The sequence below is a fragment of the Callospermophilus lateralis genome, chromosome 6 (assembly GCF_048772815.1).
Source record: "Callospermophilus lateralis isolate mCalLat2 chromosome 6, mCalLat2.hap1, whole genome shotgun sequence".
In the NCBI taxonomy this organism is placed as follows: Eukaryota; Metazoa; Chordata; class Mammalia; order Rodentia; family Sciuridae; genus Callospermophilus; species Callospermophilus lateralis.
Genome location: NC_135310.1, coordinates 64,424,210 through 64,450,295, shown reverse-complemented (window position 1 = coordinate 64,450,295; position 26,086 = coordinate 64,424,210). Strand labels below are relative to the sequence as shown.

At 33.6% G+C, this 26,086-nt stretch overlaps 1 protein-coding gene across 3 annotated transcripts; it reads right to left on the bottom strand.

Annotated features, from left to right (window-relative positions):
- Positions 1-283: 283 nt before the first annotated feature.
- Positions 284-25,837, bottom strand: Ccnc (cyclin C). 3 transcript variants are annotated; one of them, XM_076858395.2, is made up of 13 exons: positions 25,627-25,837; positions 21,836-21,942; positions 20,965-21,049; positions 20,723-20,792; positions 17,767-17,818; positions 10,493-10,548; positions 9,623-9,658; positions 8,861-8,952; positions 8,300-8,367; positions 5,385-5,464; positions 4,380-4,498; positions 3,419-3,513; positions 2,807-2,876 (listed from the first exon to the last, which is right to left on the bottom strand). In XM_076858395.2, the coding sequence occupies exons 1-12, from the start codon at positions 25,656-25,658 to the stop codon at positions 3,462-3,464; spliced, it is 849 nt and encodes a 282-aa protein (XP_076714510.1). In that variant the 5' UTR covers positions 25,659-25,837; the 3' UTR covers positions 2,807-2,876; positions 3,419-3,461. The 3 variants fall into 3 exon arrangements, with proteins under 3 accessions (XP_076714508.1, XP_076714510.1, XP_076714509.1); XM_076858393.2 differs by lacking the exon at positions 3,419-3,513 and having other exon boundaries at positions 284-2,876; positions 25,627-25,673; XM_076858394.2 differs by lacking the exon at positions 2,807-2,876 and having other exon boundaries at positions 3,061-3,513.
- Between the last annotated feature and the right edge of the window lie 249 nt (positions 25,838-26,086).

Genomic DNA, 26,086 nt, shown 5'->3' with positions numbered 1-26,086 from the left:
TTCTAAAGTAAAACTGCTCTGAGAATTGACTTAATAAACAGAGGGAATACAATATACTTGGCACACAATAACTATAATAATGCAATATCAAATGCCTGTCACTTAGAAATATCAAAATACATAGCAGAGAAGTTAAAGTGTGGAGAGTAGGAATGAAATGGGACAGGAAATTAACATTTTCCTTATATGGTAAAGAAACTGTCCAATGCAACTGTCCAAATCATTATGTTATTTTATGAATATGTAAAATTTTTTATATTAAAAAATTAAAGAAACATTGAAATTAATTTTTAAAATGTTTTATTTAATCCTATGTATCCAAAATATTATCATTTAAAATGTAATCTTTATAAAACAAATTATTGAAATTTTACATTCTTCTATTTTGTACTAAGTACTTGAAATATAACATGTATTTTTACATTTACAGCACATCCTGATTCAGATTAGCCACATTTCAAATGTTCAATAGCCATAGGCACTAGTGGCTATCATACTGGACAGTGTACCCTATAATAATAAGTGATTTTTTTAAAACCATACATATCTTTAGTAGTTGGTAAATTACAGGAAGAAACAAACAGCCATTACATGCCTCCTGATGGAAGACTACCATCTTATACAGTAGTCTATACCCCCAAAAAGAACCTGAATGTAATCAAGTCTTTAGATTCAATTACCAATTTATATAAAATACATAGGAGAAAACATGTTAAATGGCATGTAAAGGATTTAATCAACAAAATTCATGTCATGAGAAACTTTTAGTAGACAAAACAAAAAAGGGGAATTTTTAAAGTGAGATGAAGAACCCATAAATTTAAAACAACTTAAAGAATTTATCAATGAATTGCAACGTGTAGTCCTTATTTAAATCCTGACTATAATCGATATTTATGAGATAACTGAAAATTTGAACTATTTGATAACCATTTTTACTAATTCTATACAGCATGATACTGTACAGTTTTTTAAAAGAACCATTATCTCTTAGGAGTAGGTCCTAAAATATTTATAGATGAAATGAAATGATACAATATCTGAGATTTGCTTCAAAATAATAAGCAAACTGAAGACAGCTTGAAGTTCAGATAAAATGAAATTGGCTATGAATTAATAAATGCTGAAGCTGTGTGATAAGTACGTGGACATTCGCTATACTGGACATTCACTATACTGCTCTATCTGTTCTTGTATATTGTTTTAAGTTTTCCACAATAAGAGGCTGCAAACAAAACTGAGGCATATGTATTAATTTTAAAAGTAAACTTTTTAAGATAGGTAAGTTTAAAGGAAAACTTTACAGTTAATTATTGTGATAAATACTCACTCTGCCCAGCCATCCCAACCCCAACATTAATTCCTTCAGACCTGAGGAGTTAGTTTTCTTATTTTTTACCCTACCATAAGCTTAGGAGATCCATACTGATCATTGGTACTGATTTTATAAATTGTCTTCCTTTCTGGCTCATCTAATACTCTCCCTAAGAAAATAGGACTTAAAGTCTGTTTATAAACCATTTGAAATCACCCCCTTGATAAAATATAGAAGACTTTAATACTTATCAAAGAAGGATTTTCAGAAAACAAAAGGCAAATTCAAAAAGATGAATTCAAGACACTGGTCGATATAGCTGAAGAATTAACTTTTATTCTTGCAGTCTTATACTAGGAAGGAAGTCAACATTTAATAATCCATTGTTCACAATTTATTTATAGAAAATTTTTTAATCCTTAAATTGTACATTAATATCCTATGACTCCAAGTTTTATCACTCTCCTCCAGGTCTGAAGAAAATGATTAATTTATTAAGTTCCACAGACAGCACAGTCCACTGACATAACATTTAATCTGATGGTCCTACACTCATGAAAATTAAGAATAGCCAGTTTCAAACTGGCCTGAAACCTGATTGTATTCCTGGCTCAGGATACCTGCAGTAAATCTGTAAATCCACATGAAGACACAAAATTAAACTAGGGCACGTATCTTATAAAAAAATTTTTTTCACAGCAGATTAAAAATCAACACTAAAAATTTATCAAAATTTCAACCTCATTATGGTATTTTACCCAATTAAACTTTCAAAATGTCTCATTAATTGAATTAATTGCAAATAACTTCATGTATGATTCACTTTTTAAAAAAAGTTTGCCCAGCATTTCAAAATGGTTACGGAATTAATATAGCTTTTAAAATGTCAAAGTATCCTATACATATTGCACTTTTCTGCTAGGCCGGGCTAGTATCTTCCATGGCAAGACACCCAAATTACTGAATAAAATACACTTTAAAATCAATAGGTACTTGATTAATTTCCCTGAAATTATCAACATCATTATCAAAATCTTCCAGGATTTTGTAAGATTTTATTCCTTAAATACAGTTTTAAAGTTTAACTTCCAGAGGGGGGGGGGCCCTCATATATTGACTTTATGTCCTTTTTTTGGTCCCTCAATGACCACAGAATTTTAAACAAATTATGTTTCATGTTTTCTGGCTTAATAAAAAGCTACAATGTCTTTCATCCAAATTAAGAGATATACTAATCAAAAGCTATTGATCATGAAATGTCTATGTATGTCTGTCTGTAGGTCCCCATAGAACCTTCCAAACTTTTATAATTAAGAGATTTTTATCAATTATGTACTAGAATCAAACTAGGTAAAGAAAAACTTATTTTGCAAAAATAAAATAAATTCCCAATATGCTTGACAGAAACAAGCTATTCATTTTCATTTGTATTCCACTGAAGACATTACTGAAATCTGTCCAATGGTTTATTTCCAAGTGGTCCACTACGGAATTCTTCGGAATGTTTTAAGATTGACTGTAGCTAGAGTTCTGACTTCCATTTGGACCCTGCTCTCCTTCACTGTTCAAATGGGGAAGAAAGAGATTTTATACTAATTAAAAGATTCATTTTCAACACCCTGATAAGCCTATTAATTTCTGAATCTGTAGCATAACTGTACAAACACATTTCTGCAGCATAACTGTACAAACACATTTCTGATTAAGACACAGATGTGGAAAAATTAAAATCCAGAAGACTAACATTTGGTTTTATGTTTTTATTCTTATGCACTTTGTACTCTAACACATTACAAGCAGTATGGAAGTTAGTGTTCATATACACTCAAAAAATTTAAATTAGGGTATGGGATATCATTGTTATTACAGGTATCACTCAACATAGAGATCACAACTTCTGAACAAAAGTCCTACAAAATTAAATCTTACATATAAATCCTATTTCTACTATTTAGGAAAATAAAAAAATTTTTTTTCTAAAAGTCTGCTGTTCAATGGCATAATAAAATCAGATGTAATTACAACAAACCTTGTAAGTCAGAAAAAATTCAGTAATTTCCTGGAAAATGCTAAATATTTAAAAAGAACTAAAGCTGAAAATACCAGTAACTGTGGCAATAGGATTATTGCCTTATCTTGTCCACCATCATCTTGCAGCTTCAGGCCCTGCCACTAGTGGAGAATCACTCAGGGAATTTCTGCAAAAAATGCATCCAAAGGTAGCTGTTTGAATGACTGCCTTGAACAGCTCCTTGTTATAAGTATCATTTTTTTTCCAGACTGTAACATTTCATCAGTAGCAATCTATAAATCTATCTTACTGTTACACAAATTATCTTTCTAAATAAATTATTAAGATGGGTAGCATTTATTTTCCTCCTCACCTTTCTTCCTACCTCAGATAATCTGGCCTGATATATTGTGAGGGCTGAACCAAAGAACTAAACAAACAGATCCTATTAAAAAAAAAAAAAAAGAAAGAAAAAGAAAAGAAAAAAAAAAAGAAAAACTCTTTAGCACAGGTGATTAATATTTAGAAAAGGTATGTTGTGTGCTGTGGTTCATAGGATAACTCAAAAACCAAAATTCTTATCTTTATCATATCAGATCATTTATCAAAATTTTAAAAAACTGCTACTGAAATTCATAAAATAGAATAATAGCCAGTAAGTGGAGAAGAGGAATGTTACTTAGTCAAACTGATTGCAGAATTCCTTATCTCTGAATTTCAGATGACTTTGTCTAATACTGTTCTGTTTAAATTTATGTACAGTATGTGGCTATATGTTGAGGGATACCTGTAACAGACCTCCACTGCATTTGGAAAAGTTATTAAATAGATCAGATTAATGTATTTTTTAAAATGAGAGTCTCAAATTACAAATTAAAAAAAATAGGATGAATCAAGAAATTTTGATAGAAGTTTTAAGAAAAAGATACAAAACAAAAATCTAAGAAAGAAAAAGATAAATTAGTACTATATATATATATATATATATATATATATATTTATATATATATATATATATATAATTAAGTCAATAATTAAAAGTTTACAAAGTACCTGTTTGGAGGTGGTTTTGGTTTCGGCATCTTACTAAGAATAGTTGCCATCTCTTTTCTCTCATCAAAATTCTTCCACTGTTCATATAGTTTTAAAATAACCCTGATTATTTCCAAAATCTACAAGAAAATATTTGAAAAGTTCTCAGTGGCAAAAAAAAAAAAAAAAAAAGCAATATTTAGTACCTATAAAGAACAGACATCACATATAAGGCACCCTTCAAAAATGGTAAGAAGATGAGTCTGTGTCCTTGAGAATTCAGGTTAGATAATCCTAACAAATTTGAGAACAGTATTTTTCACTACACACTGTTATTTAGGCTTTATAGCTGCTTACCTTTCAACATGTATGCCCTATCCATCCGTATCTCATATCTAGTTGATTTCTGTCCTCTTAAACCAAAACAAACTAGCAAGGTACAAAAAGTAAAGGTTGAAATCATGAAGGAATATACCACTATTGAGTATTCTTTAATATCAATTTTCTCAAACAATTTAAGGGGAGGTATTACACATAAGATATTGTTTTGATTGCTAACTACTCTACATATTAGTTAAGATGACCTAAAACTACAACTGTATTATGTCATATCTAGTTGCCAAGTTTAGCTCTTTTTTCTCTACCCACACAGAGTTAAAGTTGGATTAATTGTAATGCTTTCAACACTTGAGCAGAAAAGGTAGAAAATAGGGCTTTGCCACCAATGTGCTGTTTTACAGAAGTTCCTGGTAGTGTTTAGTGATCACTAGGTAGCTTTTTAGATAATCCTGGAAGTTAGAGGCTACTTTGCAACAAATCGTGCCAAAAGTTTAGCATTCTATTAACCTAAAGCCAGAAAGATAAATATAACTTAAAAAAACTAATATCAACTTTTCATCAAGCATGTATTTCTTAATATTTCATCAACAATCTTCTTACCCTGGTGAGCATCATAAGGTTTTAAGCTGAAGGAAAGTAAATAAGACATGAATTTTAAAATGTTGAAATTCAAAAAATTTTAAATACCTTTTCCATATCCACAGAAAGCTCAGCAAACCACTGTCTGGCATCTTTTTGCTGCACAACACAGGCAACATGTAGGCAAGCTGAAATGAAAAGACAATTGCTCATACTTAACTACAAACATGGTCACATAACTAAAGATTTTCACAAATTTCACATACATATATTTTCTAAAACTGTTTTTAAACCTCACAAAGCTATATTTAATAGTACTAACTATCTCATCAATTTAATTTGATATAGACAGAAAAATTTACTAGATTACATTAAGGTTCTTGACATCTGCTCCTTTTGGTTTACTACTTGGTGCAGATGCTCTGAAAGGGCACATTAGAGGGGAAAAATCATCTAATGAGATTAAAACAGGAATCTGAACAGCAGTACAAAACAGTCACAAAGGTCAGTTTGACAAAAATAATCAATATACTGATGTTTCAACAATGATAATTATATTTAAATTAAAAGCAACATTGCCTCTACTTTACTATTTTTTATTTTGACTTTTTAAAGTCTTATCACATGATAGATGTTATTTAACAACTGAGCACACTGGTGCAGAATTCACTGTTGTAATCAAATAGGGATTAGAAAAAAATGTGACACATCATATACAATTATATACATTACATAAAATTAAAACTAACAAAGATAGTAAAAGAGCTCAAAGATAATGACCTATGTCACAGTTTTGAGTGAAACAATTTCTACTGCACAGACTCTCTATCCTGATCCCACCCCAGCTTGTTAAAAGTTATATTCCCTGTTCAGGTTACCGTTTGACTTTGCTAAGAATGACATTCTGGGGAAACAGCCACTCAAGCAGATGGTCAAGTAGCTCAGTGGTAAGAGTGCATACAGACCATTTGTGAGCCTTGGATTCCATACCCAATACCACAAAAAGAACAAAAAACAGCCATTCAAATGTGAACTGATATATTAGTTGTTCCAAGTCAAATGATGCTAGAGTAGGGCTTAGGTCCAAAAGGAATTGAGAAATCAAAGGACTAAAATAATAATAAAAACAGTTACTCAAAAGAGTGGGAAATGCCATGAGAGGCGAGCATGTAAATCAGAGATAGAGAAGGCACCATACACCCAGACTGAGGCAATATTGAGAGAGTAGGGAGGTGCGGTGTCACTACAAAGGTGATATCTGAGCCAATCTCAGAGTAAAGGGAGATAATGGCTTATCAATAAGTGATAGAGATGATACAGATTTTATTCAGCAACTGGGAGAGATTCTACATTTTACAAAGCTTATTCTAGCTTAGGGTTTCTCAACCTTGGAACTACTGTCGTTCGGGTTGGATTATTCTTTGAAACTGTCTTGTGCACTCTAGGATGCTAAGCACCACCTCTGGCTTCTACTCACTAGATGACAGTAGTATCCCACCTTCGTATGACAATAAAACCATCTCCAGGCATTGATGAATCCTCTAAGAGGCAAAATTATTCCCCACTGAGAACCATTAGTGTAGTTCAACAGAATGGAGAATAGATTGGCTCTCTGATCTCTGAGCACAAGAATGCTGGAGACCAATCAGTTAGGAAACTGCTGTGGTAAACTAGTTGAAAATGAGAAAATGGTTATAATATTACATAAGGGACAGATAATTGAAAGGAAGGCATGAAAGGTACTGATAACCTGCTGGATGTAGCTACTGAGGGAAATGAAAGAACCTAACTGCTGGGTTTCCAACAAAGGCAAATACCTATTGCTATTTATCAAGCTAGCAAAAACATTAAATGGAAGAGGATATCTGAGAACAAGGCAATGAGCTCCTGATCATAAGTCTGAAGTGCCAGTTAGATGTCAAGTGGAGTTATGTATATGGTTGATGGATATAAAGAACTGCTCAGGAGCAAGATTTCAAATAAAGAAATAGAAATGTTTCAGCATATAAAAGACTACAGAAGCCCTGGGCCTCAGCCAGCAAGTACAAAGATCACAGGTTTGGCAAAGACATGGCATGTGTCCTGTTATCCCTTCCTTCCTAATCTATATAACCCAGCACTTCTTCCCACTGACTGGATACAACTTCAGAATCCCCCGCCCCCCGCCCAGTTCAGTACCGTATAAGAGTCATCAGTGATACAGAAGAATAAATATAACTTGTCATCCCTGATAAAAGGTGACTTTTAACATCAATATTTAAGGAATACTTGATAATTTTGGAATGATAAAAGAATGGTGTGTGTGAGGGAGAGGGGTTAAGAGGATAGAGTCATAGAAATCAATAGGAGGACAAAAAGCAACAAGTACCTAGAATATAGCAGGCATTATTTGGTGCTCTATAAGCTATCACATTTAACTCTTAAATGACTCTGAAGTTTTTAGCACTCTGAAGTTTTACTCCTTTTTATAATTAAGGAAACAAACTCAGAAAGTTAAACAATTTCCCCTCAATTATAAAGGAAGCAAAGTTTAAACCTAGGACTATCTAACTCAAAAGACTGTGTTCTAATCCATTACTGCACTCTCTTCCATGGATAATGGAATGGTAGCTAACTTCTCTATCTACGAAGACAGCTAGATGCTTCTTTGTTTAACTCTGAGTACTTAACTGGGCTCAGGAAATGAAAATCTGGTATAGTTATTTTATAAGACTTACAACTAATATTAGCAGGCTTAATTCTGAACTTTGCCCACCAAACAAAAGTATTCTATTTAGACACTGATTAAAATTGTTTTAAATGATTTGTTAAAAACTCACCAAAAAAAGGGGTGGGGGTGGGAGGACTATAACCCTGATTTGTGCAAGTTACAGTTCATATTATTGAAAGTTCACATGCAAAGATTAGTCTATTACTTCATGGAAACTTAAAAACATAAAGTACAATAGGGTGAAATTTATTTTAAGCTGACCTAAATAGATTTATAACAATTTAACTAATAAGGGCACACCATGCTTACATACCTAAAGCTATCATGAAAGGAGGATACAGTAGGCAAAGATCCGTTCTGTAGGTATCATTCACTATCCTCCTATAGAAATGTAAATCATATTATTACTGAAAGTAGAATTATTTCATCTGATTGTACATTTCCACCCAGAGAGGGACAGATTTCCCATCTTTGTACACACATATTTCCCTTTTCTATTACTGAACACAGCTAGTAAGATAAAACATTTAAGCAAAAAGATTGACTCAAGAGTGTGACAATTAAGTATGTATTAGTACATTTAATATGTGAATAAAACATATTTTGAACTTTGAGCCCTCCAATAAATTATAAACATGTTCTTCTAATTTTTAAAAAATCAGAAATAAAATGAACACTACCAAAAAGTATACTGATTATTTTTAAAGATAAATTCATTCTTAAATTTTATGTTAAAAATATAAAATCAAATTTTAACTAGTTAATACCTTGGGGCACTAGTTTAATGTCTTCAAAAATATCAAATTTCATATTTAGTTGGCAATCTTCCTATCTAATAACATGTTACACTATTAATAACTTCTGTTCTAATTACCATGCAAGGGGAAGCAACATGTCTTCTTGGCCCATGTCCTGCACATACTGGAGCAAAGGTCTATAAGGATGATACACTATCAAGCAACAATCCTAGAAACAGTTTAAAAAATGTGTATGTATAAAAACAGATTTATTACAACACAAAAACTTTATCATTACCCAACTAATTTTTAATAGTGTATTTCAAAGTGAATTTCTGTAACTCATGCTTGCTTCTCTTTTGTTCTCTTAGCAAGCAGTATAGCAGCCCTAAACTCTACTACAATATGAAGGCAGTGCTCTCTCTGGAATATACCTTGGTATATCGGTTGGCAGTCAGTCAGCATCCATTCATTCCCTTAGAGACTCAAAGTGTCACATCTGCAACACACTGAAACCTCTTATTAGCCTATAAATCCATGATTCCCAATTGGAGGAGAATTCTGCCGAAGACATAATCTATCTTTTAAATTATACCACACACATACACAAGTTGTGCACATAATTTACAGTGGTTTAATGTCCTGACTTGTTTGCTTGTAATCCTTTTTTTATAGTTACTATAGAATAACTTTTCCATCCAGACTAGGATATACAAATTATTTTACAGGCTTCAGAGAGAAAATAGATAATGTTACTAGGTTACTATGATTTCAAAATCACAAATCACTTAGATGACTTTAAAATGTACCTGCCTATAAATAATTTCTGTAACTAATTTGACTTCATGAAACTTGAAAATAACTGTTCCTCTATTAACCACAGGAAAAAACATACTTACCATTAGTTCTAAAAGATAGAATTCACATTCTAATATCTGTTTTAAGAAAAGTCAACAAGAAACCTAATTACATAAGTCTGCTTAGTTTATAGTAATTTGTCACACATTTTTACAAAACAGAAAATAAACACAGCTTATATTAGAATATATATAATAAAATTACTTTTTACTATTGCATAATTCATGCAACTATAATTATAAAGCATTTAAATCCTTATAAGGAAAAGCCAGCCTCTTGTAAGCATTTTGTTTGTTTGTTTTTGGTGCTATAGATTAAACCCAGAGTCTCACATACGCTAATAAGCAAACATTCTATCATTGAGCTGTATCCTTAGCTCACTTCTATTAAAATATCCTTTCTACTCAAGAAATGCAAAATGAAATTATCTCTATTTAATTAAAAAAAAATACCAAGTAGAATGAACAATTCCCTTGCAAGGTAGAGAATGGCAGACATGCTTATTAAAATGACAAATATTAATCTTTTAAAAATATAACTTATCAAATATAATTTAATACTGATCCATTATAGTAGTTATCAACCCCAGATGCACATTAGTATCACTCACCTGGAAGTTTTTAAAAAATACTAATGCCAGGAACTCTAAGCCTGAAAATTTTGATTTAGTCAGTCTGGAGAGGACCCAACATCAGTATTAAAAGGTTCCCAAGGTAATCCAATGGGCAGAAATGGTTGATAACCACTTCTATGAAATGTTTTTAAAAAGATCAACTACTGATCTTTAATTTAAAATAATGTCTATATTCTTGTGGAATATTATATTTGAAACTGGTATTTCTAAAAGGCTAGTAAGTTCAGCTTGTTTATATACAGTTTTAACAAGTGATTACTTTGTATAAAATACTTACATGGTTCATCCTATAAGGAAATTCCTTTGGAAAGGCATATGAAAATCTAGTTTTTACTGCAGAATACAAACAAAGAGAAAAACAGTTTAAATGGAGAAAATGTCAAAGTTAATTAAACCAACATTCTTTTAATTGTGTTAAAAGAGTACAGAATCTTAGAGAGTAGGACTAAATCATTATCAGTAAGCACTCTAGGCAATGCTTAAGGACCTAGATTTTTGTTATCAAGGGAGGGGAAAGACTGAGTATCTTTGGGAAGCCCTAAGCCCTCATTTATACTTCTATTACTACAATCAGAGAGCTTCAATTTTATATTAACACACCAAGAAATGGTTCTGCTATTTAAAAAAATAAAAGATTGAGAAAAACAATCACTGACTTTTGTCATTTCTAAAGTCTTGCTAGTTCTAGAATGGTACTGTTGTATTCTCCAGTGATTTGGCTTAGAGGGAACACAGGGGTTACATATATGAAGAAAGGGAGAGAGAGAGAAAAGGAAGGGAGGGAGGGAGGGAGGAGAAAAAGAAAAGGAAAAGGGAAGGGAAAGGGGATAGAAAGTTGTAAATATATTTCACCAAAAACCTATCAGCAATGTTCATCTCTGAGACTTAAGGATTTTTCTTTTTACTCATCTGTACCTTCTGAACTTTTCAAAATAACTAAGGATTTATCAAAGATGTATTTTAATAAAAACATTACATACATATACAAAAGTCTCTAGGACTTTTTCATATGACACACCTAGAGTTATTGCTAAAAATTGTTACTAAAAAGTCACTAAAAATGCACATGAAAAAACATTGTTACCACTGATCCCCTATCTCCTCAAAATGGTGTGAGCTGTACACATTTATGTACTATTTGTGAAAAACTGTATTCAAGTCATTATAACGCAACATATAATTCCATCAAGAATCTATTGATAGGGCTGCGGTTGAGGCTCAGCAGTAAAATGCTTGCCTAGCATGTGTGAGGCCCTGGATTTTACCATTAGCACCAACCACATACAAATAAATAAAATAAGGGTACTGTGTCCAACTACAATGAAAAAAATATATATATTAAAAAAAGAATCTATTGATAGGTTCTAGAATGTTTTGTACAAGTGACCTCACTGAGACTAAAAGGAAATCTACTTATTTTATGTACAATATTTCCAAAAAGATGGCCTCATTGAAAATAAAAGGAAATACTTATTTTATGTACTATATTTACAGAAAGATTTGTTTTGTAAATTAAGTATCCTACAGTTAATTTAGATAGGTAATATCTACCAAAGCATAAAACCTAGAACCATTTAAAATTGACATTAGGAAAACTATTATCTTCCCCTTTCCTTTAATTAATTCTAAAAAATGAATAATGTTTCTGAGTTTTATAACACCTTCCCTCTACCCCTTTTTGCAAGTACTAGGAATTGAACCCAAGGACACTCTTCCACTGAGCATCCCCAGTCCTTTTCCCAGGACTGGGGATTTTTTATTTTGAGACAGGATTTCACTATATTGCTGAGGCAGGCCTCAAATTGTGATCCTCCTGCCTCAGCCTCTCAAGTTGTGGGATTATAGGTAGGCACCACTCTGCCTAGCTTCTAATCCTATTCTTCCAATGAATAGAAAAATGGATCCTTCCTCTATTTTATTATCCCTATAATTTGTACATGTTTTATTCACTGATTTGTTCACTGTTCATTCAACTGATCATTCCTACTATTTTACTCCCATCTTTAACCTTTCCTCTTTCAGTAAATCTGTCTTATCACTTGATAATATGCTCAAGTTTCCCTAAAAAGAAAACAAACTCTACCTAATTAAATTCTTCTACCTTTTTTTTTTTCTCACTAGACTTTTTTTTTAAAGAAAGGTTTTACGTATACAGAAAAAGAAATAGTGATTACATGGTACAGAGTTCCCTGTTATGGACTGTCTGTGACCCCTACCCCTGCAAATTCGTATGTTGAAGCCTTAATTCCCAGTGTGATGATATTTCAAAGTAAGGCCTTTGGAAAGTAATCAAGTTTATGTGTAGGCAGCATAATAGGATTGGTGTCCTTATTAAAAAAAAACAACAAAGGTATCTATAACATGGAATCATGACCATTCAAAGAATTGATCAAGGTTAGCACTATGATCTTGAACTACTAAGACTTGAGAATTTTGAGAAATGTGTTATTAAAGCCATGCAGTCTATGGAATTTTCTTATAACAGCTGAGCCGACTATGATGCCCTGTGGACCAGTTGACCCTAATATTAACACCTTACATTAGTATAGTTCACTTATTTTATAATTAATGACTCAACACCAACACATAGTATTAATTAAATTCCATAGCTTATTCAGATCTTAGTTTTCAGTTAATGTCTTTTTCTGTTCCAGGAACTCATCCAAGATATGTCCATTAATTTTAGTCATCATGTCTCGTTAGACTCAGTTTAATTACAAGACTTTTCCAAACTTTCCTTTGTTTTGATGACTTTGATGGTTTTTAGGAGTACTAGTGAAATATTTACAAGATCGCCCGCTATTTGAATGTGTCTAATGTTTTCCTCATGATGAGGTTACGGATTTCTTTTGAAAAAAAAATTATTTTTTTAGTTGTAGTTGGACACAATACCTTTATTTATTTATTTTTATGCGGTGCTGAGGATCGAACCCAGGGCCTCGCATGTGCTAGGCGAGTGCTCTACCGCTGAGCCACAACCCCAGCACAGGTTATGGATTTCTGAAAGAAGACCACAGAAGTACTATTTTCATCACAACACATCAATGGTCCATACCATTAGTGTACTTTATTACTGTTGCTACCATCTTGAGCATGTGGCTGGTATTCTGTCAGATTTCTGCACTATAAAGTTACTTCTTTTCTCAATTTCCATAATACATTATGTTTCCCTTACTTGAGAAGAAGTGGCTACATAAATTATTTTAATTTTTCTGAAGGGACTATTTGTCTCTTCCCTCTATTTGATTTATTCAGACTTCTATTTATATCAGTATAAACTCATTTTATAGAGTTATAATCCATTACTTCTGTTGTTGCTCAAAATATTCTAGCTTTGGCTCCTGGGAATTCCTTCAGTTGGGTTCCTTTGTCCTTTTGACAAAGTCCCACCAATGCAGGTTTTTGGTTTTGAATACTTCCTTACTTCCTGACACTTGAGACATTTCAGGTCCATCTTGTACATTTCCTGCTGCAATCCTAGAACCAGCCATTTCTCCTAGAGCCCTGGTCCCTTTTACTGGAAAATGGTTATTAGAAATCAAGATGTGGGTATAAACTGAGCTTACTGCTACTGGGATTTCATTGCATGTAGACCATCTCAACTGACAGAGCCAAGAAATACACCTATTAATCCGTGTATATACATTTATCTATAAATATTTATACATGTAACTATCTGTGTCTATATCAAGTTAAACATTATTTCATACTCATGTTTCCATTTCTGATCTTTACCACATGGACCATTCTGGTCTTCTCTTCTTACTTATCTGCAAATTCTCACTCGGATAGTGAGAAATCTGGCTCTCAACATGTCATACATTTTCAATTCTAGTATGCATGCACAGCACTATCAGAATGGGTAACTTCTATGTTTGAGTTACAATTTTATCAGCTAAAATACAATGTGTATGTGCACATCCTACTGCATTCAGTCTTATAGAATCTATTCATTTCCACAGTAACTTAGATAAGCATCCACTCTTCACTAAGGTTATTTTGTTTCATATACAATACAGTAAGATTTTCCTTCTCAGAACCTACTAAATTCTTAATTCCTTGCAATTACCTGTATCTCTAGTGTCTGATAACACTCCCAAAGATATGACTTTCTTTGATTCACAGCTTTCTCTGTACAGCACAAGCCACTATACAAGTCTTTTTCTTAAAATGTGTCAAGTTCTAAATTTCTTCCACTGTTCTTACATTTTAAGAGGATGTTTTACTAATACATTTACATTTAGAATATCCAAAATCAATTTAATTCTTTTCAGAAGTATCTACTTCAGTGGCATTAAATATATTCATATTGTTATATAACCATAACACCATGCATCTCCAGAATTCTTCATTTTGTAAAAGTGAAACACTGTGCCCATTAAACAATAATTCCTTATTCTCCACTCTCTCTGGACAGGAGAAACTACCATTCTACTTTTAATCTTTATTATTATTATTATTTTTTTTAATATTTTATTTTTTAGTCTTCGGCGGACACAACATCTTTGTGTGTATGTGGTGCTGAGGATCGAACCCGGGCCGCACGCATGCCAGGCGAGCGCGCTACCGCTTGAGCCACATCCCCAGCCCATCTTTATTATTTTTAATATTCCAAGAGCCTAATAGAAGTGGGATCAGAGTATTCATCTTTTTGTGATTGATATTTGTCACTTATCATATCTTCAAGGTTCATCCATGTTATAACGCGAACAACTTTAAATTTTGTCTATCTCATTCTACCCACCTCCTCCTCCAATTCATCTTAACTAATTCTATACGATTTTCCCAATGCACAATTCTGGCATCACATTTAAGTTTAAAAATAAATAAAGCTTTTAAAGATACAACAAATGTCAGGTGTGATGGCATTGGGATTACACACACCTGTAATCTGAGGCAGAAGGCTGAGGCAGGAGGATTGCAGGTTCAAAGCCAACCTCAGGGGACTGAGGTTGTGCCTCAGTGGTAGAGTGCTCACCTAGTATGCACGAGGCACTGGGTTCAATCCTCAGTGCCACATAAATGTAAAATAAAGATACTGTGTCCACATAAAACTGAAGAATAAATATTTTTTTAAAAAGCCAACCTCAGCAATTTAATGAGCCCTAAGCACCTTGGCAAGATCATATTTCAAAATAAAAAATAAAAGGGGCTGGGTATGTTGCTCAGTGGTTAAGCTTCCCTGGGTTTAATCCCTAATACGGAAGAAAAACAACAACTATCACCAAAACAAAGTGTAGATCCCTTCCTCTAGCACTGAAGGTCCTCTATTAACTGATACTAGCCAGGTAAGGATTTTCCCCCCACTATTTTCTTACTCACCATTTACTGAATGTAACTTGCTAGCAATTTCTATTTTTGAGGAAACTATGCACTGTTCCTAGACTGCTTTTCTCCTACATTTCTGCAGGTTCAAATTCTTTCTTTCTTCTTTAAATTACATTATTTAGATTCATTCTTCTAACACTCAAAACACAGTATTCTCTGTTAACTGCCCTATAACTCCCTTATACCACTTATATTCTTCTGTATTAATACTTTTACATGCACGCCTTATTATCTTGTCCTTAAATTCCTTGTATTTATTTTGATACCCACCATTGCACCTGGCAATGTTTCCAGAGATAATGATGCTGTTATTGATGATGACAACTGCTAGTAAAGTTTACTAAGTGTTATAAACTCCGTCCCTCCAAAATTTTTATGTTGAAGCCTAACCCTCAGCACTCAGAATGGGATTACATTTGGAAAAAAAATCTTTTAAAGAGGTGATTAAGGTTAAATGAGGTCATAAGAGTGGGGCTTGTCCCTATATGATGAGGAAGTCACAGCTGGGGTGTTTGTGCCCAGAGAAAGGGCCATGTAAGAATAGCCAGAAGGTGACTATCTGCAAACCATGCCAAGTGATTTAAGGAGAAACCAAACCTGTTGGCACCTTAATTTTGGATTCCAGCCTCCGGAACCATGAAAAAATTAATATTCGATGTTTGAGCCACCGAGTGTGGTATTTTGTTAGAGTAACCCCAGCAAAATAATACAATTAAGGCATTGTTCCAAGTTTTATAGATACTAATTCATTTGAGACTCACAACAACCTATAACAAAGATAATATCTTCACATTGCAAATGAAGAAAAAGACTTTGGAGGATTTATCACAGACCAGAGGTAAAAATCTGAAACCCAAGTGGTCTGGGCTTATGTAATAATACACCATAAAACTTGTGAAATAGTCTACTATAGGATTTACCTATTCATTGATAACCAAACTTTTTATGAATATATTTTCAAGCCTTTCTATGAAAAACAAGTTTCCAAAAAAGCAATGCAATACTTCATCAATGACATATATGGTATATTAAACTTTTTTGCAAAACTAATTACTAATCTTTTACCCTTAAGAATAAAGATATCTCTTCCCTTTTGCAGCCATCGCTTAAGTGGCAGCAGCCAAAATGAAGTTCAATCCTATTGTGACTTCTGACAGAATCAAGAACCATAAAAGGTATTTCAATGCACCTTTCCACATTCACAGGAAGATTACGTCCTCCCCTCTTTCCAAAGACCTGAGACAAAAGTACAATGTTTGATCTACGTCCATCTGAAAGGAGACGAAGTTCAGGTTGTGCAGGGATGCTATAAAAGTTAGCAGGTTGGCAAAGTAGTCCAAGTTTACAGGAAGAAATATGTGATAAATACTGAATGGGTACAGTGGGAAAAGGCTAATGGCAAAACTTTCCATATGGGCATTCATCCCATGGTGTCACTGAATTGCTTAGGGCCTCGTTAAATTGCTGAGGCTGGCTTTGAACTTGTGATCTTCCTGCATAAGCCTTCCAAGCCACTGAGATTATATGTGTGTGCCACATCACCTGGCCTTGTACCATGTTTTGTGATTTGGAGGCCTGAAAAGATGTAATTCCCAGCAAATATACACATTACAGTTGTTAAAGGAATAGTTTATTCTATCCACAAGAATGAAATAATGGCTAATCCTTAGGAAACCCTAAAATACAATAAATTAGGAAATAATTTTTTTCTTTAATCTTTTTATAAAAGAGCCATTGAGTTGATATTTATGGATTAATCATTACTATTCTTTTTCTTTTTTTTTTTTTTTGTACCAGGGATTGAATCCAGGGGCACTTAACCACTGAGCCATATCCCCAGTCCTTTTTTTGTATTTTATTTAGAGACAGGGTCTCACTGAGTTGCTTAGGGCCTTGTTAAGTTGCTGAGGTTGGCTTTGAATTTGCAATCCTCCTCCTGACTCAGCCTCCCAAGCCGCTGGGATGATAGGCGTGCGCCACTGTGCCCAGTTTACTATTCATTTTTAACATTAAAGAAATGTCCTAGAAATAATAATGTAAGCAAAAACATCTCTTTAAATTTTATTTTTTGACAAATATGTGAGTCATAAAGGCATACTCAGGAGATGTTAATAAACCCAGCTCATCTTTCATATATTTTATAAACTAAAAATCTATATACTATGGAGAGTTTTTTTTTTTTTACAATTACATCCTTAAAGCAGATTATACTTTTGCACTTACATACAGAAGTAGCAGCAGCAATCAATCTTGTATTTGAGACGACTCCAAATTCCTAGAGAAAGAAAAGTAGATGAGATCAGGTATATATTAACCCAGTAGACCTCCTGAGGTCTACTTAAAACAGTATTTCCAAGCTGTCCCCAAGCTGTCCATCTTATACCTACTTGAGGAACAAAGTATTTTAAATTTCTAAATATATTAACTTTCCTTGAGATCATCACAATTCAAGACAAATTTTTAAATAATTTTATAATTCAATCTCAGTAAACATACCAAATAAGAAACCAAGCCCCAAAGTGACAATGCCACTTTTTTTTGCACTTAGGTTTGTTTCCAGGACAACTTTTAGATTCTATACTTAACTGCAAGAATAAATATTAAGTATGCTTTCTATTCGATTGAACCTGCTAACAAACAGAAAGGTCATGCCATTTAGTAATAAATGGGGTTGTGGCTCAGTGGTAGAGCACTTGCTTGCCTAGCATGTGTGAGGCACTGGGTTAGATTCTCAGCACCACATAATTAACTAACTAACTAATTAACTAATTAATTAATTAAGTTATCTTAAAAAAATCAAATTTCTTAAGTAAGATAAACTTGAATATCACTGCCCCCCCCAAAAACCCAAAATACCAAACAAGCACCTATCATCCTTTTTCGAATAGAAAAACAAAAATGATATAGTATAAGACTTCCAAGATTAGTTCCCATTTCCTCTTTCAACCTAACATACCACCACCATAAAAACAACTAAAATTTATCAGATGATCTATTTTACATACATTCTCCCACTTAATTTCAAATAAAACGTATAAGATTCTAAAGCCTTCACTTCATCTTAACACCAAAAAAGTCAAGAATTGGTTTCATATCCAACAAAAGAAACTAAAAACTGTTCAAATTATCTTCAACTCGCATCCTTAGCGTGTATAGGGGAAAATATATGTGTGTCTATTTTTGTATTTACATTTAAATTTCAATCCTGGTAAGTGAAAATAAAAAAATTAAACGAGTCTAAAACATCCTCTTAAAACACCACTTGTATACAACTGCCATACAACTGGGCAAAATACAGAAAGATCTGATCGTAGTAAAGAGTGAAAAAAATGCTGCAACCATATTTGAAAAGATACATTTCCCCCTGTACCACCTCCAGGAATAACTAATTTACCAAAATTCTTAAAGCACAAACTTTTATTCAGTAAGTCATATAACAGACTTCTGCTCAGTAAATCAAATAACAAAAATTGTTGTTTTTATTTTTGTTTTGTGGTACTGGGGGGATTGAATCCAGGGCCTTCCACATGCTACAACTAGGTGCTCTACCAGTGAGCTACCCCCGCAACCCCAAGTAACAAAATAGATATTTAACAAATTAAAACCCCAAAATTAATCTACAAGAGTGGAAGTTTATACAGACTTTTATCTCAGCACCCCAGAATGGTTGTGTTTAAGATATATAAAATTAAATATTAGATGGTCATTTCTAAACAAAGTCAAATATTACATAATAATATTTGGGAAAACTACCCAATAATAAAAGGCCTTTTATAAACTTTCTTTTCCATTAAACAACTCAAAAACAAAGTTGATTCTAACACTTGAAAATATCTTTCACAATCAAAAAACCTTATACCTTAAAATGCTTTTCTTAATATTATTTTTAATACCGTTAAGCCTCCACATCCCCAGCCCTTTTTATTTTGAGATAGGCTCCCACTAAGTTGCCAAGGCTGCCTCAAACTTGTGATTCTCCTGCCTCAGACTCGCGAGTTGCTGGGATTACAGGCGTGCACCACCTCACCCATCCAACGAGAATTTAGGTAATAGTTGAGAAAGAGAGCATGGATAATCTTAAATAATGGCTAAAACAAAACTCAATCAAAATGGGTACAAAAGGAATGCAAACTTACTAGGTTAAAATCACAGTTCTCAAGAACATAATTCCTATTCTAAAAAGTCAGTCAAAAATAGAAATATAATACAAAAGTTTTGTAATACTAAAGATTACACGGGGCTAGGGTTGTGGCTCAGTGGTAGAGCACTCGCCTGGTATATATGAGACACTCAGCACCATATAAAAAGGTTCGATCCTCAGCACCATATAAAAATGAAATAAAGATATTATATTCACCTACAACTAAAAAATAAATATTTTTTAAAAAAAGATTGCATGGATTAGTTATGAAAAACAAGCAGTTTTTGTAAAACCTGCTGCAATTGCCTGAACTATAGCTTGAAAGCTGAGCTCAAAAATACCTAAAAGTGGGACTGGGGCTACTTTTTAATTCTTGTCTAGCATGTGGAAGCCCTGGATTCAATCCCCAGCCACTACCATGCCCTCACCTACAAAAAAAAAAAAAAAAAAACCTATATAAATTGGGCAGAAATTCAATCTCACCTACAAGTTCCTATCTTTTCTTCTCTCACCTAATTTTTCTACCCTCATTATTCAAACTTTTACTTGTTAGAATCTATACAGCTGAAACATCTCCTAATTCTTGCTTTCCCTTTTGCTTTCTCTATGGCTTGACAGGAAGCCAAACATCAGAAGGCAGAGAAGGAAGACAGTAAGAAGTATATGGATAAGGAGAAGAGACATTCTCAGGTTATAGACAAGCTATGGCACTTGTCTCTATGACTCAGTCCCCTCTTTCATAAAATGCAGACACTATTACTATATATTCTAGTTTGTTATGAAGATTAAGTCAGAATTTGTTAAAAAAAAAAAACCTTACAAAGCCCTTCAAAAATAAGTGCTATATAAGAGTTAAGCAAATACATAAAATAAAGATAAGATTTGCATATATTTCGATTTTGTACAAAATATTTTGCATAAATTACCATCTATTATCATCCTTACATAGGCAATGTAAAAACTGGGGAAGATTAACCAATATACTTGAACAAGAGAACAGAAATTTGACTTTGACAGAGAACAGAAATTGTTTTATACCTCTACTTTGGATGCCAAAAAGACACATGTCGGAGCCATCAATACAGGATCTATACTTTTCAGAGAATACCTAAAATATGATAAAACAAAGTTAAATATTACCCACTTAGAAAACACAGGGGGTAGGGAGAATCACAATTTAACTCTACTGCAAACAACTGATTCATTTATACTGAAGCTCCTCAACATTAGACAGGAGTTACATATAGGTTTAACATATTCTTAAAATAAAACAGTCTTACCTGGCATAGAATCTCTTGAAATAGACTGTAGCAGTGGCAATAACTTGCTGTCTTAATTTAAGATGTTCACCTAATGCCTGAATAACTAAAAATAATAAAAGAGTTTTAAATGTACCATCTGCCCTTATTTGTAATAATATTAACCTTAAACAGTAACTTCCACGTGTTTAATTCACAACTACACTCACTTTTAACAAAAGAAAAATTTATACACGTTAATTTGTTTAAAAAAATAGAGCATTATGCATAAACTAAAAAGAGAAATTGTCCCATTGCAAAAGTTGGTCTTGCAGTAAAGAAGCCAAATGGTTGACAATCCTCCTCTTAATTCTAAATATTTTTGATGTTTTTCACATTCACACTATAATAAATATGAAAAAATAAGTTACCTATCAAACTCATTATTACTATCATTTTATATACTTTACCAAAAAAATCCATAATGAATCCTCAAAACAATGGAGGGTTAGAAAAAATATGTGACAAAAATATACCAAGACATACTACAGGTCTTCTGAGTAAATCCTCTTTCCTCCAAAGCAAAGTTCTAAGGTAAAAATGACAAATACAGGATACCAATTCCAAGAATCATTTATCCTCAAAGTACTTTGCTTTAGCCAACCTTAAAGTGGGTTGCTTTATAAAAGCTTAGGGAGATTACTAACACTTTCAAATTGTCCAGTGTCTCTGGAGAGTGTAGTTCACAAAAACTTTATTCAGATCAATAAAAAGATAAACGAGTAAGTTGTAATAATACACATATAAATAAAAATGTTTAAGTACAGATTATGACAGTTCATCATAAATTATCATACAAAAACATTCTTATTCAAAGGTAACTAATATTTCAACCAATTTAAAAAATTTTTACCATTTGTAAAAAAAATCTGTAGTTTCCAATATTCTTCTTCTGAGAGAAATTTTAAGTCCTTTTGGCGCTCCTTCAATAGATCTTGTTTATCCAAAATCCATTGCAAACTAGAAGGAATAAAGATATTAAAACATGCTGTAGAAAATAAACAAAGTCACAGAAAATCATAGTCATTTTAAGACTAAAGAGGCTACACATATTCTGAGAAGTACAAAGTGCAAGAAGTAATCCTAAAAGACAATTTCCTGAAATGCAAACTAGTAAAAATTATCTCAAAAACATAAATATGCCCTGAAAAATATTCTGCTCTCATCTTTTCCCTCATCCTCCTCAATCTTTCTATCACTAGTTTATATTCTATTTCATTGGTTCTAAAATTGATATCAATATAAATCTTAGAATCAGTGATGTCTTTTAATTGGTAGCATGTGTACTCATTCTTTCTTGGTAAAACATAAAATAATGGTGCAACTATTTTGCGCCAACTGATGGTGCCTTAGATTTGACGAAGTATAGCTTTTCTCAGTTGTTCCTGATTGAAGAAGATATTTAATTTCCCCACTCACAAATTCCAATCACGTTAAAAGATGTTTCATAATTACATTTATAGCCCCCTCTTCTTACCTAGTCAAGCAAACTATTTAACCAGATAATAAACTGACATGAATAAAAACAATATATTCTACAACCTGCTTTTGTCGCTCAGTATATATAGGGAGTCTTTATAAGTCAATGAACTTGTTATTCAGCATCTTTTTAACACCCTTAAGGAAGGATCAGTATTTATTTAATTCCTACTAACATACATATAAGGAAATTATTTTTCACTATTACAAATAATGGTTCAACTAATACCTATTTTTTTTTAAAGAGAGAGAGAGAAGAAAGAGAGGGAGAATTTTTTTTTATATTTATTTTTCAGTTTTCGGTGGACACAACATCTTTTATTTTATTTTTATGTGGTGCTGAGGATAGAACCCACGGCCCAGCATGTGGTAGGCAAGCACTCTACTGCTGAGCCACAACCCCAGCCCTCAAATATACCTTTATAATTCATCTTTGCATATTTGGTTAATAATATATTTGAAATAATTTCCTAGAAATAGAGCCAATGGGCCAGGCATGATGGCACACACCTATAATCCAGTGGCTCAGGAGACTGAGGCAGGAGGATCTCAAGTTCAAAGCCAGACTCAGCAAAAGCAAGGCACCCTTGCTAGATTTTTCTATCATTGAGATCATGGCTTCATAAAGAAAAATGGAAAGCTTTCCTTCTTTCTTCATTAACTGGAACAAATTCAACAGCAGATGCTCTTGAAAATTGGAAAGAATTTACCCATGAAATAACAATGTGTTTTTTAAGGATATCTGTCTGGTAATTTTCTTAATTTGGTTCGGCTTTCAAATTTATTACCACAGCAATAACCCAAAAGTACTCTGAGTTTATTTACTTTACCCATTCTTAATTTTCTATCATCCTTTTTCCTTTGATTTAATTAGCAGTGATTTAGCCTTCTTCTCTTTTGGTTCTCCTAAAGAACCAACTCATCATTTTTTTCCTTTTAATAAGTTGATTTCAATGTTATTTTATTAAGTCTTTCTGTATTTTTTGGCTTATTTCACAGTTCCTTTTATAATACAGTATTTTTAAAGGCTATTTATATTCTTTCCCATTTATGCAGGAGTGGAAAATGTTGATTTTCTAAAATTGGGCTTTGACTACATCACATATATGTTGATCTCATATTTTTTTAGGTATAATTATTACAGTTAAGTTTTCTCTCTGCTACAACAAGGTAGCCACTGTTGATTTTGTAATTTTTATTTTTGTTACCTGTTCATTCATTCAATCAACTAGCAAATCTGATGACCTTCTACTTTCATTGTGTTTTGGTCACAATATGTTTTTCTAATTCAACTTTCTAAAATATACTATGACTTGTGCAATAATTTCAACTGTACAGTCACTGTATTTTTTAAGATAAATTTCACTAACAAATATTTTAATAGTTTTTCTCACAGTACTTTGCAAAATAAACCTAGAAGACTTATAAGTACTCCCATTTCATCAAAGATCACATGTAAGATTCACAATTATTTTCACATGCAACTTCGAAAAAACCTGACACTAATGTAAAATAAGAAAACTTGAAATACAGCATATTTCACACCTGTTTTCCGTTGTCACCATATTCACATAAAACAATGACCTTTGGGGTTTTTTTGTTTTGTTTTTTCTGGTGGTTGTTTGCTTTTGTGGTGCTGGGGACAGAACCCAGGGCCTTGTGCATATTAGGCAAGTGCTCTACCACAGCCCTGTTCATTTTTTTCAAAGAACTGTCATATCTTTCTTACTTATTACCTTGGGTAGATCAGGAATTCCATGATTCTCAAAGGATTTGAGTAAAGCCAAGCAGCCCCTTCCTCTGGGTCAATTCAAATTGGGAGGCAAGGATAGTTATTGAAAAGCTCATTTAATTTTATAATTTTGTATTTGAAAAGTGAAAAAAATGGTTTAGAATAATAACAGTAAGTGAAAGCATAACAAAAATGCTCTTAAAAGGGGAGGCAAGATCTTTGTTTAAAAAACCTCTGACAATCAACAGGTAGCTACCGGTCAATTTCTCAGGTTCTTTCAAAGTTTATCATATTTCTTCTCCACTATTTGAACTTTATATTTCAACTGTCCAAGTAAATATTTCAGAAGTAAAAGCAATTCAATATAAAAGTGATATGGCCCATATGAAAGCTTCTATGGCACTTCATATCCTCAGAGTGATGTTACAGCAAGAAAGAACATGCTTTTGGGAAAACAGGTTTAAGTCCACTGTTTCTTTTTTTTCCTCACACAAACATAAAAAATCGGTGAATAACAGGAACCGATCCTATTCAAAATAAAAATTTAAATTAGTTATTAATGCTCTTGGCATTAAAATTATTCACACTAGGATATTTTCTTTATCAAGTTCTGTTCATCTTTCAACTATATGGTGGAAAAGTCTAGTCCATGTTTAATTAGTCCCATCAAGCACCTTCTTGCCTGCTTAAACAAATATATTTAGAGGTAAATATTTTTACTATCACTCCAACTCGTCCACAGTGACCAACAAACAAAAACCTATACATGAAAAGGGCTAAATGTACAGGTAAACAAAAATCAATGGAAAGCCTGCTTTTAAAACAAAATATAAAATAAACGGCAAAGAAATGAATAAATTTTGAGAGGCCTATACCTTGTGAAGGTAAAACTCCATGAAGGCATTACTGTAAAGGTAGCAAACGGTTAGCAAGCAGAAACAAGATTGACTTCCTCCTCTCCTCGGAATATTAAAACCACTCAAAATAGGTAAGTGACAAAAGAGCCATTTCCCTGAACGCATCCTAGGCAAAAACAAGCCACAACTATGCGGAACCGGCAATCTCACTACCGTAAACTGAGTCACACCTCACATATCTGTGCCCACCTCATCTCACGCTCAGGCCTAGATAACCCAAGAACCCGAAATGAAAACTCCTGAATCTTTCCAGGATATTGAACCCCTTTCTCCATCCTTCCTGCTCACAGATCCACCACCGCCCCGCGCCCAAGAAACTGGGCATGTGTAGGGAGAAGAGTCGCTTCAATACCGTGCATTTCACTTCTGGTTCTGCGGCCTCTCGGGGACACCCCGAGGGGCACCCCTCATCGGCGCTTGGGACGAGGGGTGGGTTCCAGGCCCAGGAGAGTCCAAGGCCCCGTCCTCACCACCCACTAACAACGGCCCCGGGCGAGAACATGGAATATCACTTACTAGTGGGAGCTCTGCCAAAAGTTCCCTGCCATGGAACACAGTTTGCCCTGATAAAAAAGCACCAGCCGGCGGAGCGGCTCGCGGAGCGACCATAGACCCAGCCGGTCGGATAACCGCGTTCCTGGATCAGATCAGCTCGGCTCCGCTCCGCCGCTACGACGGCGACAGGAAGAGGACGGCACCCAATTCTCCTCGATGCCGGCCAGCAACACTCAAATGTATAAACCCGTTCCTACCAACAAAAGTTCCGGCGCGGCTAGCAGTAGAGGAGGAAGGAGAGAAGGGTGAATGCTGATAGGAGACCGGAACTAGTGATTCTGTGGGCTCGCGGTGGTGGGAAAGCTCTCGCGAGACCTTATGACGGTTCCGGCCAAGTGCCGGCAGGACCTCGACTTCTCTCATTTGAAGTGGATTGAGTGACTGCTGTGCCTTGGAATGAGCATCCTGGTTTGAGGTCTCG